The 19,272-nt window shown below is 36.2% G+C and overlaps 1 protein-coding gene across 2 annotated transcripts in view; it reads left to right on the top strand.

The window, feature by feature from the left end:
* LOC149790159 (uncharacterized) overlaps positions 1 to 19,272 on the top strand; it is a 43,562-nt gene that overhangs the window by 2,308 nt on the left and 21,982 nt on the right. The window contains exons 2-6 of one of the 2 annotated variants that reach the window (XM_089973406.1): positions 2,638 to 2,688; positions 4,047 to 4,096; positions 12,309 to 12,336; positions 17,417 to 17,464; positions 17,764 to 17,850. In XM_089973406.1, coding sequence (XP_089829532.1) covers positions 2,638 to 2,688; positions 4,047 to 4,096; positions 12,309 to 12,336; positions 17,417 to 17,464; positions 17,764 to 17,850 — 264 coding nt within the window. The remainder of the gene's footprint in view (positions 1 to 2,637; positions 2,689 to 4,046; positions 4,097 to 12,308; positions 12,337 to 17,416; positions 17,465 to 17,763; positions 17,851 to 19,272) is intronic. The other variant, XM_089973407.1, reaches the window with a different exon arrangement.

Raw genomic sequence — 19,272 nt, 5'->3', positions numbered from 1 at the left:
AATTTAATGGAGCAATTTCTTTGGTAATGGATTAACATTTATATGGGAAAACATAGACGAGTTTTTTTCTGAGTAATACCGCAATTGCGAGTTTAATATGACACCGAGTATACGTGTTCATATGTCCCATACATACACAGTGACCTTTGTATTATATACACATTTTTGTTTCCTACGAAAAGCCTAATACTAAAGAAATACACCACTAGAAACAAAGCCATTGAATTTATTTTGTATTTCAAAATAAATACATAATCGTAGATTCATCAACAAAAGGTAACAATAGTAATGTGCACATATCAGCACCCAGCTATCTTTGAACTTTGTCACGCACTCGACAGTAGTTTAAAATATATTCTTCGTTTTTTGGTCTACTTAAAACTGAAATTCGGAGTAATATTTTGAAAGAATACGAATTGAAACAAACATTTAAAGTTGTTCTGGAAATTGGATTGTGTTTTCCTGTTGATCTGATTTTCTGCTCATTATATAATGATATTGATTGGGTCAATTCAGTGCAGTAAGAAGAATGTGATTTCATTTGAAATGTAGACACACTTACAGTAAAATTTCGGAATGTATCAGGCTTTCTATATCATGGGTTATGTCATTCGGATTTGCAGAGTAGGAAATAAAAGGTGCATGCAAGTGTATTGATTACCATTCTTATTATTGGCTTAAGAAGATATGTTTATCCTCTGTCACTTACATACTTGCTGGTGGAGGAACCCCAGTTATGACCTGTATCATACAGTGTATGTCTTCTATCTCTAGCCTAACATTGTATCAAGAAAGGTAAACGGGGAAAATCGCAAAGTTGCTGTTGTGTGACATTATGTTTGGCCAGCGGAAATGCCATGTTTGTTGTAATGGATTATTGGTTCTGATGCTCTTAGTTTCCATCAAACATCTACAGTTGCATTTCTATCCCTCGAATTTAGTGTTCCGACTGACTTGTAAAATGGTACCTTTCTGATAGAGATGCGATAGCCTTTGGTAAAAATATGCTTTTCCTATGATATTTGTATAGACCCTAGAGAGAACTGATCATAATCTAAACCATTATATCTGACAAGGGATACAAATATTTCTCCTAAAGAACTCTTTAAATTATCAGAATGGTATGGTAAATTACTGCGACCCCCACTTCTGTTGTTGACATTGCGAATATCACGTTCATTCAATAGCTTGTTTCAAAGTTTTGTTTGTGACTCTTTGAACCTTTCCACATCGTTAATTGTATTATCTCTACTTTCAAATGAACGAAACAGCTTGTTTAGTACATTTGCAAACAAATATAATCAACCAAAATCGTATACGACATTAGTGCACATAGTTTGTATACAAAGTAGTTCATAATTTACGTACTATATTTAGACACATGTCGTGCAGTATAAAGGTGTTCAGTATAAAAAAAAAATCCTGCAATATTTTCACAATCAAAAGTTAACGGAGAAACAAATGTGAGTATAATAAAAGCAATTATTGTACACTTAATATGCTTTAGATTTCTATTTTTGTGAATAGCTATTACAGATAGATGCAATATCAAAATTAGTATATGTTGATTACACCTATTTTCTACAGGAGAAATACCTTTATATATTATTTACAATAACAGTACGTGTGAGATATCCATTATACTGACGTTGAAGTGTTACTTCTCTTATACCAGTTGGCGAAGAAAGTGATATTATTATAATTTTGTCATAAAAATGCTATTTGAAACTTCACTCAAAAGAAGCTTTAACTACAATAGCAAGCTTATGTATTTTAGGTATTACTTAAATGAATAAACAAATGATACATTATGCAGTACAAGTGGTTTTTCAAAGATCACCTATCTGCAACAAGAGGGGAAATAATGATTCAAAACAACCGATAGTACCTCCTTAAGCATGAATCAAACTCATGTTGCCTTTCATTGATGTAGTTATGATATCAACAGGAAGCTACAAGTTTATTTATCATGTGACACATTGCTTGTACATGAATTAACACATGCTGGCCAGATAGAAAACGTCCTAACAAAGGTTTGACATTCTTAGTTATATGATTCTTTGAATTAATGATATACACGTGCTGAGAGAGACCGCTCCGGTGGCCTAGTTTTTAGAGCGTCCGCCTCGAATGCGGAAGGTCGTGGATTCGACCGAATCATACCAAAGACTTGCAAAATTGGTACTTACAACTGCCTCGCTTGGCGTTCAGCATTAAGAGGTTACTGTTAGGACTGGTCGGCCTGGTGTCAGGATAATGTGACTGGGTGGGACATGATGCTACATGTCTGCAGCATGATGCCCCAATGCTAGACATGGCTATAGACTGCCACACTAGACATCATAGCAATATGACTGCAGATACCGTAGCGATATGACTGAAAAATTGTTAAAGCTACGTTAAAAATCAAAATCGCGTGAAATCACAGTGCTGAGAGAGGTGTATTTAATGGTTTGATACATTGTTAAGGAAAATGTTTTACAAATATCATCCGTAATTCAACTAAACTGTACATACTTGAAGAAACAGGAAATCGTTAGCGATGCCATTCAGAAAGTGTGTTCTACTCATCGATGAAAATGAAAATTCATGTATTTAATTATGTATACCTTTCCAATATAATTTGCTTTATTCCAGAAATCGGATTTCTTTGGGCGTTTTGCGTATCCTGCTTATTGATTAATGCAGGTGAGATATATAGAGAGATTTATAGGTAGGTAGATATGTTAATTAACAGGAAGGTAGGTAAATGTATGAAACATATTGTAACCAGTGTATATTAGTATAAAACAGACTTTTAATTTCTTACGAAATTTCTTAACGTTACTAGCAAATATTCTTGTACTATTTTTCCCACATCGTTAATTTAAGATAGTAGTATTTGTTCAGTAATACGATTCGTTGAATAACCTACCAAATACTCTGTTCAGTTGTCACAACAACAGTCCATTTAATTAATTTATTGGTTGCTGTTCCCACCCATTCTCTATTACATCAAATCAAAATACTCGAGGACAAATTTTCAATTCTTACATGAACTATGTGACTAGTAGAAGTGTTATTTCAGGTGTCCGTAGAAATGACACTTTTTAAGTTCGGATATGTATCGAGGGAATTGTTTAAGGAACTCCAGAATTTATATAATTTGTTCTCTTCTTAATTTGGACTAGACGATCATTGTACAGTAAGCAAGATGGCCACATAAACCTGGCAGAAACTTCTTGCTTAAAATTTTCAAGTTAAGAAACACTTTAAGGTCAAGCTATCGCAAATTTTTGTGAGTAGCACAAATTATCTATGTACCTATATATTTGTGACTACTTCCCAAATTCACTTGTCAATTGGAAATATTTGTTTTAGCAATACAGATTCTACACCAAGAGAGCATCCTTACTCACAGAAATCTTGAGTAATCGCAAGTTTAACATTGTAGTTATTATCATATAATATGAAGTAGAAACTAATGGTTTTTCCACTTTATATTATCAAACAAAATTACAATTACTTGTCTTGATGATGTCCGCATGCAAGTGGTCAGTCTGAGAATGTTCACTGCCATCAAATGCCATTTAATTTTGTAAACTAATACATTGATGGAAACTCAATGCATTGAGGTGATGCTATTTGTGGTGATTACTTCCCTAATTCAGTTGTCGATTAGACATATTTTTTATCATTACAGATTTCTCCATCAAGAGAGCATTACACTCTGAAATCTAAACAAATCGCAAGTGCAACATTGTAATTATTATCACATACAATGAAGTAGCAAATAGCAGATTTCCCTCCTTATATCATCAACCAAAATTAAACTTCCTTGTCTTGATGATTTCGTCATGCAAGTGGTGAGTCTGAGAATGTTCATTGCCATCAAATGTCATCTAACTTTGTGAACTGTGCTGTAACTTCAAATAAGATTGTTGTTTACGACATCCACTATTGGGTTGTAATTTGCGATTCTACAATAATGGAAACCGAATGTATTGAGGTGAAGCTATTTATGGCATAACTATTTTCTTCTAATGTTTTATTCATCTTTTCAACAGATGAGCGTGGAAAAAGATTTATTTTGTACCAAGGTCAACATGGTGAGCAGGTATGTGATAACTTTAACGGCTAAGTAAATTATTTTTCCTATATACCTATAAATTTACTAAGTAGGAATCATCAAATGTTTACCGTCAAACTCGAAAAGTAGGTCAATGATACCATCACTTGCTACTTCAATATTACCATACTATCAAAGGAGATATAAACTACCATTTCCTCGGTGTATGAGTAGTTACAACAGAACAAGTGTGAATAACTACGCGATTGGCTCACTTGACATAGCAATGGAAATGAGCAGCATTTTTGTTGGACAAATCTGTCAAAATTTCCCAATAATCGTTTCTCAATTCCACTGAAACTATCTGAAAAAACGAAACTGTCAATCCTATGGAAAGACTCCACTGGAGACTCTCGTAATGCCCCGCTAGAAACAGTTGAATCTATCGGCCGAGCTATAACGATCATAGTTAATCAGTTGCTGATACTTTCCGTGATGCAAACTTTGACATCTGCACAACAACTGCAACTCACATATATGAGTATGATTTTCCGATGCGTTGAAACATTTTTGATGCTAATAATGATAGTAATGATGATGAATGTGTGAGGGAGGGAGTGGTATTGTTTCCCACCTGCTATTGTGCTTTGGTTATCACTATCGAGGAGATAGTAAGCCACGGTATAACTGCCCAGATCCAACAAACAATAAAATGAATATGAAATTAATGGACCGAATAACACAGATCATTAGTAAAGATATAGAATAGAACAACAGGAGACCCAGTATATAATATATATCGATTTAATCATTTACATAAACAGAATGAAATTGACGATAATGCATGATACAAGTTCTCATCAAAATAGAATTGCAAAATTTATGAGAAAAACAAATTAACAATTCGGTTGTACCGATAAAATAAATGTCATCATATAATCGAGTGAGTGATCGAACTCAAATTACCACCATGTCAGCATAATCAGGTTGCTTCCTGTCCTATTTAAATTAGTGTTGTGACTGGTCAGTGGTGCCTTATTTCTTTTCCCTGTCTCTATGTCTGTCTGTCTGTCTGTCTGTCTGTCTGTCTGTCTCTCTCTCTCTCTCTCTCCAACATATCCGTTCAATCTTAACTTGGTTGCAGTCGACACTCTTTCCCACTGTGTAGCACAGGTGTGGAATTATTTTCCACTTCAAATAAATATAATAACCAATCGAGCAATTGTTTTTTTAGGTTTTTCCTTTCCGGGTATCAACCAATATTCGCACATGAAACATTGTATGACATTCTTATAACTCATGAATCGTATAACGTTCAAGACAATGAATGCACAAAGAACTTCGGAACTCAAGAAAAATATAATTAAAATTTTAAATGAATAAATTCAAGACAGAATTCAAAAGTACATAAATAATCATTGTATATGTTTTTGAGACAATACCTTTGTCCCTTTTCGTGCCTCTCTTTTTGCAGTCGAATCTGCCTCGCTCTGGTTCCGGGTCTCTCAAATTCTTCTAGACCCTCATCCCTTAGACGATTCTTGTTATTTCTCGAAGCTAAGTTCGGGATTCCCGCAGAAACATAGACTAGCTCAATTCACGAGGGTGATTAGTTAAAACCTTTATATAATTTTGAAACGCACATTGCCTCGTTTATCTTAGCCAGTCACGATTAACTTTATCTAATAGCCAAAATTGTAACAATTCCATGGAAATTAGAGTAATTCTCTCTAGTCAACCTTTGTTAATAACTATTCTGGAAGAAAAAAATCGTTTTAAGACATTTATATTCCAATGGTACAAACTGTTTCTGTATTGTATCTACTTTGTCGTGTTCCTCTACTTGACCCTACGTTAGGATGTATGTGGGACTACTATCTTAATGGAGCCCTAATTAAGATCAAATCATGCTCCCAAACAGTATATTACATTATTCGCAGGCATCAATTTCTTGTGAACCTAGCCCATACGTCAATGTTAACAGCTATATGTCACGCTGATCACGACCAAAATGCTGCTAGAGAATTTAAAACTATTTTCACTTTTACATAGGTCTCCTATTGGAGAGTAAAATTTGGGATTATCACGATCCAAAATTGTGGACATGTAACCCGATTACCACCTAAACGTCTTCAGGTGAACCCTTCACCTCAAACACCCTCTGTCTACCTAAACAATTAGTCCCTACATTCTCGCTACCCTTAATATACCGTACCTGAACCTAATACTGCTAAAGAAAGAATGACTCTCATTAATCCTGGATTTGTCAACTTAGCTTGGGCTAAATAGGCGACTTGTTCGTAGGCAGTTTCTAATACAATTTGTCCATACATGTAACTTTGTAAGTTAGACACCCAAAACATTATTGCCAAGCGTTCTCTGCAGTCGACAATGTCCTCCTACCATACGCACCCGGAAGTAAGTTTCCAATATACTCTAGCAACAGCACTGCACCAAAACATCTGTCAGAAGCGTCTGTACTTAAGACAAAGTCCATTGTCATTGTTTGTAATTTTACAAATGACGTTGGCCGTCCTTTAACGTCTGTAATGTGTATTCACGTATGTCTGTCTAGATAACTTTCGTCTGAGCCTTCTTCCTATTCAAATAGTTCAATGGACTAGCAATAACACTGAAGTAAGCAACATATGGACAATAGTACCCTGCTATTCCCAATAAAGACTGAACTTAAGTCCTAGTGGTTGGTCGTATGTCTGTCTAGATAACTTTCGTCTGAGCCTTCTTCCTATTCAAATAGTTCAATGGACTAGCAATAACACTGAAGTAAGCAACATATGGACAATAGTACCCTGCTTTTCCCAATAAAGACTGAACTTAAATCCTAGTGGTTGGTCGTACCGTGTCCCTACGTTGGTTAACGTTTGAACTATCTGGGATTATTATGCCTTCGCTGAGGGTGTTACCTAGGTATGTTAGTTTCCTAAGCCCTACATGGTACTCAGACTGCAGTGCGGTTAAGTCCTATCTAAGTCGTTCTAAAGCCTAGCGTAGCACAATTATATATGCTCGTCCTTGATCTATCATAGCTTGAATTTCATTTCAGACAACTTCTACTTGTGCCTGTGGTAGTGAACATGATTTCAAGTTCACGGGATTTTCGTCCAGTAGCTTCAAATTGAACTCCTCCAAAACTATCCTGCCATGTCGCTCTGAGAAGACTCTTGAGTAGTCATGGACCCCACTTCATTTAGTTACTCTGATCTTAACGTCTCTTCAAAGACAACGTCGATGTAGGTTTCTACCGTCGTTAACAAACAATTAAGAAATACCTCCGCCTCTCCTCCGTTGTCGTGGGTTAGTCAGTCACAACTGTGGCAAACCCGGGGTAGGTGTTTCTCTTTCGTGATAACACTCACTTAAGTTGTCGGGGTAGAGTTTCTTCTCTTTGTCTCTTCCCAGATATGGTATTTCTGTCCACCTTCTTCTCCGTTATAACGACAGCCCAGCCACCTCCAAGAGACATGACGTTTGATCTACTATGACGGCAACAACACTTGTCACCCACCTCGAACTGTCGCACTCGAACTGCGTCTCATGGTCTGATAATATCTCTTCAGGAACAGAAAGTCTAGACCAAACTCCCTGCAATGTCTCAGGTACCGTAACTGAGTCAATGTTTTCTTACCAAAACGGCCTATGGGTAAAGGGAGGCGTAGTCAGCTATAATTAATGCAAAACAATTTCATCTCTCAGATGCAGGATTTATCATAAAAATCAGGTTCAGCGCCACACTAAAGAAAGTCTAATCAATCAGAGGGGTGGTTCCAAGTGCCACTGAACAATTGGAAGTCTTAGATGCCACTCAGCTGACACTTGTCACATAACAAACAGAACATATACACCTGGACAATAAATCACCCTCACTAGCCTATCTCCGGTCTTCGCCACGCACACGTGGCTTCCGAGTAGACCGTCAAGTGCCAACCTAAGCATTTCTACTCGCTTAGCTCACGTCATAATAACATATTTAAACGTATCTGAAACTTTCCTGGAGTACCTGTACAAGATACCCTGTTCAAACTAAACCTTCACATCGTTAACTGTCGATTTCAGTATGGTCATTTCTTTAGCGTACCTGCATACCATTATAACAGTCAAATCTTCCTCCTGAAGCTTTCCAAAGCCGCCAGGTAGAATATTATCTATGAGCGAAGTGATGGGTCTCCACGGCTTCGACCCTGAGTTTTGCTTCATAGGCCTTGTCTCCACAAACCCCACGTGCACAGGCGTACAGGTCACAGGATTAGTCTATTGCAACACACAAATACACCCTATGGTCACGTAGTGAGACAATTCCGACAAACATGCTATTTCGATTCGCCCTTTCACATACGGCGAATTTAAATCAATGTTCACCGCCGGAAGTAAATCTTTTGATCCTGTTATCAAACTGGACATCCACCGTTTCGCCTGTGTCATCTCCAAGCTTGACATATTCACTATCAACCAAGACCAACTAACTACGGCCGGTATCATACAGCGCGGTTGTTAACTTGCCATTGACCCTATCTACCGCTGTGTTCATCAACTCTACTGTTTTTCGCTTCTTAACAGTAGGCTGAGTTGACGCATTGATTGTTGTCGGACGATACTTTATACAATCCTTAACGACGCGGCTTTACTTGTTGCAGACATAGCATAGGTGATCTCCTATGCGTCCTTGTCACCCCTTATGTGCCCTTCGGTTTTCCACATCCAACGGAGATGATCAAGGCTGGGATTACTAGCCCCTAGCCTCCCACTGTTTTGACCACTCTGTGTTTATGGTGCCCCTTCATGGCCTTCAGGAGTTTGTTGATGCCAGGTTAATCTATTGCACCACACGTGTTTGGACGCGAGTTAGCGTTTTGTAACGGTCGCCCATCATAGTGTTATCTTCTTAGCTCGAAAGCTCACTCTCCTCTAAGAAACGATGAAATCTTTCCGATATATACTTAACACGTGATTTTTTTAACATCTGTTTGTGTATACCTTCCTACGCTAGCGTCTTAACTGTCATTTTTATCCACTAAGCAAACTTTACCCGTTCGCGGGCATGAAATTGCGCGTGCTTTTCTGTAATTTGTTTTGACGACTCCTTGAATTGTTTTCTGAAACTTTCAGCCGACAACTCATGGTTTCGTAGCAGCGCTCCCTTTATGGCGTCTTAGTCGTTACGTCATTCAGCGTCATATTTTGGTAGACGTCTTTATAGGGTTCCTGCAAGACTGCGAGAATGCTGGGACGTTGATAGCTCATTGCTCTTTGGGTATCTGATAAACAGTGCCAATTTGCGTCCAAAATGTGTCAACCATTTCTTCCTTGTCGTTGAACATGGGCATGGTAATCTCTATTGGTCGTCTGTTTTCAGATCGCCTATTTGTGGGTCCTGAATATTCATTCAGTCCTTCACCCCTCCTTGACTTGACTTCCATCCTCAGCATCTCCATTGCTAACGCGTGTCTGTGTTCCCGTGCTTTTTCTCTGCAAGCAATCTGGCTAATCCGAGCTTTTTCTTCTTTTCTCGATCCATTTCTTATCTTTTCAGTCTACGCTCGACTGGTTGTTTTTCTCATTGTTTTTCTCGCTCCGCTGCTTTTCGTTCTTTCTCTTAGTTTGGTGTTTGTCTTTCTCTTTCTCTCGATCCGCCGCTTCGTGCGCTTTGTCTTCTCTAACACTTCGCTCCAAATTTTCAGCTAACATGGCCCTTTCATAACCCAACTAGTAACATAACTAGTCCTTAACAATTGACTTAAATTCACCGACTACCTGGCTGTCGTCATCTGGGCTAATTGAAGGTTGTCACACGAACTAAGTTCTCTACCTACTCAAGTCGTACTGTCCTACTCAATATAGATCCACACGTATTTAACTACTAAAGTATGGCCCTTCTTAAGGACTCGCACCAAACAAACCCTTTCACAAACAATCAATACACGGGCAGTGCACAGTCAGAATTTCTCCCCAAAATTCAGCTTAAAGCTTACACTATAAACAAGGCACAATTACTATTGCGGGCGTACATTACTAACGCTTTTTGCAACAAAATCCTAAGGTCATTTCCCCCCTGAATTTCACAAATTCAGAGTATTGCCTATTCCCCAAACCTTACACAAAAGAGTAAAGGCACGTATCAATCCCTAAAATGGTATCGTCACAAGATGAAAGAAATCGTAAAATATTACTAGACGTATTAGTTCCCAAAGCGAAATTGTCGTAAATAATTGTATCCTAACGCAAATCTCATAGAAGTGCATCTGATATGAAACAAATATGTGCATTCAATTGTTTTCGAAGGCATTTATCAATAAAACATTTATTGTTTCATCATCCTAACACCTGAAAGGCAATTAATATTATAGCATTGCGCTTTAATCAAATTTGAGGTGACACATTACCTCCTCAGTACCACTTTTGCCTGCTTTTTATTAATGCTCCAATATTTCAAGAGGCTATAACACGGGTATCTTGTTGTAGAACATGTTTTTTTTTTCTTTCTTTTACCGCCTTCATTACCAATACAATATTAGCCAAATATTTCTTATTTTGAGGCCTCTTATTTGAATCCTTAAATTAAATTAAACTAATTATGTGAGATACGTAATTGAAGAGTCTAGTGACCCCGCAAGTAGGCACAATAATGCGTCTACTAAACCTTAAATTCCTAACAAGTATTACATTTTATACAATGATTTTCCTTATGTATCATCAATTGAATGCTTAATAGACTTCAATTGATGATATCATACATGAAATGGAGTTATCACCGAAACCAATACAACGTACATATACAGAATGAATGAAAATCTGAGCATATAATAAAAACGATAGAGATTTACAAATGAAAACTATTATACAGATTAGGGGTATTTTACTACATTTTCGAAATGATATGGATCAGAGTTTGCATGCCATGAATGTGAACATAGCTTGCAAACGATTAGCCTGTCACGTTGTTTCCCGAGTAACTAATACCCGGATGCATCCAAAAGTTTGTACCATAGCTGCTTTAGATCTCAAAGCCATACATACACAAATACACACTGTGTTTAAGACACATAAGTACGGGTTTTCAACGTTTATTTCAGTAGGATGGTGCATATACGTTAACTGTCATGTCCATCTGACTTAGCCTTGATTTTATGAAACAACATTACATGGTTTATATTATCAGTTTAAATAAAACGAAAGAAGATGAAATTGCCGTTATGTACAACTGAGAGTTCCTCATGTATAATTCATACGACAAAATTTCGTATGAAATTATAATACATTCAGTTATAGTACAATTTAACTTCTTCATCTATGCACTGCATTGAAAGATGACTATTGGATCCAATAAAATCAACATTGGAAATTGTATCGTTTATTGGGAACGTTGTGCTCAATACTTATTCTCAAGTTTATTAAATTTTGTATGACCATATACTGATATCAAATACACACAAGCACAAACACACACACACACACACACATACACACACATATGTATATATAGATAAGTACGATAAGTATCGTATTTTCAATCAAATTAGTATTCTGTATGACATCTACACCAAGCGTTTGCTTGAAACAAAGACCACGTCTAATGTTGTTAGTCAATTTCTGCATATAACACAAACATCGTACACGTAAACACTTGTCTCGGTAAAGTAAATATAAAGTAACTTGTCCATGATTATTTGAAGATTCGAAATAAAAATGCGATATGAACATTTTTGTACAGCATCTAGAATTATGTGTATTTCATAATCATACTGATCAGCAAGTGTGTTAATGAATTAAATTGATATTTTTTAATATAAAAGAAACAGACTTTGTTGCCTTCATCTTCTCCCTCCATCCCAATAGCAATTACTGCGCATTCATGATTCCAAATCTTCTGTCAAAAACGACATAATTGGCAACTGTCATTTTCTTTGCCAACTTTAAGCTCATTCTTGAAGTTAATATCCAACTCACTTTTGTAGAACTCAGTGTGTACTTATTTATTGCAAAATGCTGTTAGATATCATAGTTTTAAAAAATCCCTAATGTGAATAAGTTAGAATTTAAAACAAAAACAAATACGAATTGTTCATGTGAAGATTTGAAATAAAATGCGATGATCTAGGCCTAAGTTCTCCATTGGTTTTGCACTAAAAGTAAATCTCTGTAGCATCATTACATAGCTTTTGTAATGCAGCATTAAAAGTTATATTTATTTTGTGATTCATAAATGCTTGATAATAAAATTGTTACATTTTATCTCATTTGTTAGAACTGCGAAAGTTATACGCAATACAAAGGTAAGTGGAACCTCCATACAGATAAACTGACCGATAGACAGAATTAAAGTGCAAATCATGAAAATTAAAACCATGTACAGACATACCTTTGACGTGCAGTTAGATAGGTACGTCATGAATGATGATACACGAGCATTAACATACATTATCACATATACACTTATACTTTGGATTTTATTTATTTTGCAAGTGCAAGTCGAGTGACTCTGTCGCTGAAGCTTATATAAATTTGCTTTGGTACGTTTATTATTAATAGTAACCAGACCACATGTATACATTCCTATCACGTTCACTTTCGTGTTTGGGTGGAATAATAGATGATACACTCTGCATCGAAATCTCTCAGTAAAGGAAAACTGCATGGAAATTTATGGAGCAAGAAAGAAAAAAATTCGAGTTGAAAGAACCTTACGCTCCAAAATAAACCAAGTAATCTTCAATCTTCTAAGTCGTTATAATGGCATCTTTGCACTTTCAAACAGAGTTGTGTATATTGCCACTCGCTCCGAATGTAATTACCTGACAGGAAAAGGTATTCATTCGCTAGGTGGCACAGATATATACATATAATGGAAAAGAAACTCTCATCTTTTCCCTTGAGACTATATAAACCTGTTATTTCATATAATAGTATATTTGCTTTAAAAATATAAAACTTTAGACAAACAAGGTTACAAAAGGTCACATTGAATATAGTTTAAGTCTCTCACTCTCTCTCTGTACTCATGGTCGTGAAACTGAAACAAACCGACTAATATGCACACAGAGAGAGAAAACGAGAGATATCGGTGGTAATACAAATCTGATAGTAGCATTCATAAGAGAAAAATAATAATGATTTGTATGGACTATAAATAATGTAATACTATTACTTTTGAATTACCTCGATCTTTTCATAATTTCACTTAGCATATTTTTAAAATACTCGCTGCAAATTAGGAAGGCCACTAACGAATATCAATACCTGAACTCTTGCGCGCCCAATAGAGGATTACATTAAGCAAGGAACAGACCAAATAAATACCGGGGTGTCCGGTGTAATATTCGACGAAGGGCATCCTAACTGCGCATGGATCAATACTCTGTATAAATTACATTATTTTCACATTTTCGCATTCTCGCCGAGTAATATATATTTACTACATTTTTAACAAAGTTGTCCCGCTTAACTCTTAATGATATCTGTCAATTATTCAATAAATGTGAATGAAAATATACTTTCATAAAACGAAGTCACCTATGATTTTTTTAAATAAGATTGGAAATTGATGCAAAACTACATATTGTCGTCAGTGAATGAAAAAGCATTAAACACGTATTTTTAATGAAGGAAAACAACCGGTTTTACCGTTAATATAGAAGTATGCATTGAAATAGTACGTGTCCTATTTCCTTCACATAATATTCTATTCCGATAAGAATGATATTCTCGAAATTCACAAAACTATTTTTCTCCAAAGCAACGGGAACGTTTGACAAACACAGATATATATATATATATATATATATATATATATATATATATATATATATACTTGCCGGCCTATAAGACGATACGTTTCAACCAGAAAATCTTAGCTTCGTCTCCTACTCCTAAACGATCTATATGTGGATCCCACACATCGAGTATTTTACACAATTACGTAATCGTCAATATTAAAAATTAAGATAGATTAGAAAGTAGCATGTGCGAGTAATGTAAATTGTTTGTTTTATATTGTGTTTAAATTTGATTACTTATATTTGCATTGGAATTTACAAGTTTGAGGATGAATAACCATGACAAAGACATATTCCATCACAATTTTCCTCTTGCACCTAATGATCAAATACAACGTAAGCCCCTTGAGGGAGAGACGCAGACATCTACACGATTGTAAATCTCTGATGTTCATTTTCCTGATGACTGATCTTACTCGTGTACAAGTGCAGTACCATATGCAATGTCAATTAATACCACTAGCGAAGCAATATTTTCAAGTTTCTGTTGACACTTTCATTATTAAACATATCGCATGGATTTGTACTGGTATCTGCTTGCAAATTATATATGATATGGTTGTCAGTATTCAGTCATTACAAGCTAAGACATGTTGAGGTCAAGATTCGGAAGACCAGATCTAATTAGTCAGGCTAGCAATAAGGAACTGAGGCTACCCAAAGATCTTATGAATATCTTACCATATAATGAAAGAAAATTCCAAGTTGTTTCACGTGTAAATTTCTCAGCCAGTTACATTTTTGAACTTGCCGACGGAACCGACTACAATTTAAAGTACATTACGCATGAGCAAAGATACAAAACAATTGCCGCCAAAGACCAGGAAGAGTAACGTGCACTTTAAACAAAATTGTATTTGTTGGGAATGGAGAGGTCATTCTACATGTAAAGAAAATTAGCATGATAAAAGATAATTCTTGGGATATAACCTAATGGATTGTATATGGATATAGCTATTGTGAATATTTAAACCCTGAAGGAGTATGGTATGTATTTTCATAGTTTACATTTACTGTCAAATTTATTAACGATTTTTCTCTTTGACAAATATTGAGCAATACGGGGGCAATAGGGTAAAAAAAACAACCGAAGAGCTGAAATTTCTTTCTCTCTCTCTCTCTAATATATCGGAACACATTTTATTCTGATCAAGAGGTGAACGAATATAAATGCGATGGAACACATGTGAATCCTTCTCTCTTTATCTAATCTACCCCCCTCCCAAAGAAAAACTATCAAATTGGAAAAAGCATTTTTAGTATTAATGATGCAATTTCCCTATTCATGGTAATTTGAAATATGATGTAGTGATACTTTTAATATCTATGAAACCGGACGTTATTATAATGCAATTCCTCTCAGCATCGTTAGTTTCATCCTATATGTAACTAATACATGTTCGGGTCTATGTCATTATAGCTAAAAGTACATAATACATTTAAAATGCTTAGTGTTAAACAAACAAGGTACTTTAAGTTACATTTAATGAGCCTTACTGGAAAGGTTACTGAGTTATAGATAGGATAAAATTCGAGATTCTGTTTGGAACGAAGTGAAAAACACAATCCGAAGTATTTATCTGGTCTCGTGTTACACTGAACATCGATATATCTATGGATGGATGACGGACAATTTGCCGTATTTGCTGATTCGACTTGTACTGCAAGTCGACATTAAGTTCGGTAGTTATATATATATATATATATATATATATATATATATATATATATATATATATATATATATATATATATATATATATATATATATATCCTGGCATCTTTCCGTCTACGGGAGACGATGGCATAGCTCCAAAGTAAGCTTTTGTTTATCCTTCTTTCTAGCTCTTTTTCAGCTTCTTTTATTTTGCTCTCTTCCTCTGGGTTTTGAACTCCCTGCCTGACAGCTAGACGCCAGCTGTAACGGTTGTTTGCACAGCTCTCCCAGTCGTTGACATTTATGTTTGATGTCTTCATATCCTTCTTGCAAACATCTTTGTAGCGCAGATGTGGTCGTCCAGTTGGTCGTTTACCTTCTGCTAACTCCTAATATAACAGGGCCTTGGGAATGCGTCCTGGGTCCATTCTCTTGACATGGCCAAGCCAGCGAAGGCCCCTCTCGCTGAGAATGGAGAACATGTTGTTCATGTTCAAGCGTTCTAGAACCTCTGTGTTGGGTACTTTGTCCTGCCACTGGATGTGCAGAATGTGCCGCAGACATCTCAGGTGGAAGCTGATGAGTTTACTATCGTGTATTGCATAGGTGGTTCATGTTTCGCTGCTGTAGAGAAGTGAGCTTATCACGCAGCTTGGTAGACACGCAGTTTTATCTTCTCAGTGAGGGTGGGGTTGTTCCAGACCCTCTGGTTAAGTCTGACCATCGCTGCTGCTGCCTTGGTAATCCTGCCGTTCACCTCACAATCAATGGAGAGGGAACTGGAGATGTTAGACCCGAGGTATGTGAAGTTCTCGACAACTTCCAAGTTGTACCCATCGATGGTGACAGACGGAGGGTAGTCTACGTCCTGCGCCATGAAGTTCGTTTTCTTCAAACTAATGGTCAGTCCAAATTCCTTACATGCATTGGGAGAGGCGGCATACCAGCTGCTGAAGTCCATCTTCTGTGTGTAATGTCAAGGCTGCATTGTCGGCGAAGAGCAATTCACGGATGCGTACCTCTGTGACTTTAGTCTTAGCACGGAGACGGGCGATGTTGAACAGCTTGCCGTCAGCCCTGGTATGGACGCACACTCCGTCACTGCAGTCATTGAATGCGTACTGGAGAAGCATGGAGAAGAAGATGGCAAAGATGTATATGCAAGGACTTGTTTGACTGGGAATGCTTCAGATGCTGCACCAATGAAGTACACTGTGCTGTGCATGTTCTCGTGGAACGACATGATGACAGCAAACAGACGTGGGGGCAGCCAATCTTCTGCAGGAGTCCACTCCGACTAACCAGATCAAATGCCTTCGTTAGGTCTATGAAGGCAATTTAGATGGGCATTATATATATATATATATATATATATATATATATATATATATATATATATATATATATATATATATATATATATATATATATATATACATATATATATATGTGTGTGTGTGTGTGTGTGTGTGTGTGTGTGTGTGTGTGTGTGTGTTTCTGTGTCTGTGGGTGTTTGTGTGTGTGAGTCAGATACGTTTAACGCCTGTTATACCGCTGCAAACAGCAATGTTCTTCTGTTGCGAATATCAGTAACAACGATTGTAAAATAAATTAATAGCATGTGAATCCGAGTACATAACAGGGACAGTATGATTACATGTTATATTTTACTGCAAATTGTGCACCAATGGAGTAGAACAATTTTTTTTTAAAATAAAGAAAACAAAACATAATAATAACTGAAGCCTTATATGGACTTCAATATATTCTCTTCTAACTGATTTTTGAGTATATTCCTCAATAAATTAAGATTTCGAGATGTAACCGTAATATAATGTAGTGGAAATCTTCCCATTAGCATTATTCTAAATATGTTACTTGTACGCATTAGTCCGTAAAAACACAGGGATATTTCTCTTATAGAGCTCCTTGCTTTGGCAAATGATGGTCAATGTCATTCCTTTGACTCCGGTAAGATTATCCGCCTTCTTTCTCTATCTGATTATGTCTGTCTCTCGTTCTCTCTCACTGACAGACAAACATAGACCTATTTTGGTAGATTATATTTTAATATGGCTTTGCAAGTAAAGATGTTCTTGTTACTGAGACAATCATACTGTATCTAAATTTGATTACTGTTTCTAGTTAAAGCGGATAAGTGTGTTTTGATTTAATATAAAGTCTTAAAAATATGATTCAATATAACGATCGTATTATTTGTCCTAAAATGTATTGCGAAATAATACATTTTGATTTTGTACAATTTGCAGTGATTCATAAACTTCGTGATTTGCATGTACTATCTCTTCATCATCGTGGACTACACTGCATGCATAATATTATTACGGAAATGAAAAGTACGTATTCTTTTTCTCCCTTTATAGTTATTACCTTCATCATCATCATCATCATCATCATCATCATCGCGTACTTTCTAGGTGTACTATATGTCTGGTACTATATGTACTTCAGAAGCTTTAAGTTTACATGAAACGTGTGATTTTACTTAAAATCTTTAGAATAATAAAGGCTTTTTGTCTGCACCAGTCCCTGAAAGTTAGAGCATTTTACCTGCTAACGATTTTGCAAAATGAGTTTGAAAAGACTATGCAGATGTGCTTGCATGTGTCACTTGAAAGCCGTGCAGTAATTAGCATTAGCACATAGGTTGACATTATGTGCCACTTGAGACCCAAAGGTTAAATTCAATGCTAAATCCATGTTTAACATTGTGGGCAAATGATACTATTGTTGAAGGCGGCTGATTTCAAATGGAGTTACACGGTAACATTGTTCGAGGTGACCTTAAAATATGACAGTCGAGATCCAAATGGCAATTTGGAGCCAAAGGAACGATCCTATACGAAAAGTATCCCTAGGTTTAATTGGGGAATGGCGGTTGCAAGCCAAGCTGGAAATCCTATGCTAACTTGGGAATTGATATAAGCGGTTTCCATGTTGAAAAGTTAATAGAGCCATAAGGAAATGTAATTATAAAATATCTTGGTATAAAATCAAACACGCACATCCCTACTAATTAACGAAATGGGTAGACACGTGTATATACACGTTACAGCTTAACACATACATACTATATTATCACACAAAGGCAGGAGTCTTTATAGACGCAAAGTACTGACATACGTACAAACATACTATCCAGCATAATGGGAATGACTGTTGACACACTATACTTGCATAGAAGCATATCACATAAAGATAGGCGTGCTTATAGACGCATGCTGTCCATACATCAATGATATTACAATGTGGGACTGTTTACATACAGGCTGAGTTTGCATACATACAAAAAGAAGTATAAGTGACATGTACTTTTACAATATTTAGATACTATTCCACCATAAGTTTTCATATTCTATCCAAACACATCCTTACCGTCAAGCAATTTATATTACAAGCCACATCACACACATACTATCCAGCACCTTATATTTTGTCACAATTCAATCACAAACCCCAGTTACCAACGAAAACGCGTTTTTGTTCTCAGAATTTATACTTATGTGCAAATAAACATACTATCATTCAAGAGGGGTGTAGTAAATATTAGAAGGATACGAAAGAGACACTCACATAAACATACATACTATCACATAAAAGTTTGTATATACACGCTATATGCTCAAACATATTTTGCTATCACACAAGGGTAGGAGTGTTTATAACAAGATTTGCTTACATACAAACATATCCACCGTAAAGGTTATAAACGGAACAAATCAGAACACATGACTGCACTGAATAATCAGACAATTTTT

The sequence above is a fragment of the Sinohyriopsis cumingii genome, chromosome 10, assembly GCF_028554795.1.
Source record: "Sinohyriopsis cumingii isolate HCF-2022 chromosome 10, ASM2855479v2, whole genome shotgun sequence".
In the NCBI taxonomy this organism is placed as follows: domain Eukaryota; kingdom Metazoa; phylum Mollusca; class Bivalvia; order Unionida; family Unionidae; genus Sinohyriopsis; species Sinohyriopsis cumingii.
The sequence above is the reverse complement of the archived record's forward strand: the minus strand, read 5'-3'. Positions and strand labels throughout refer to the sequence as shown.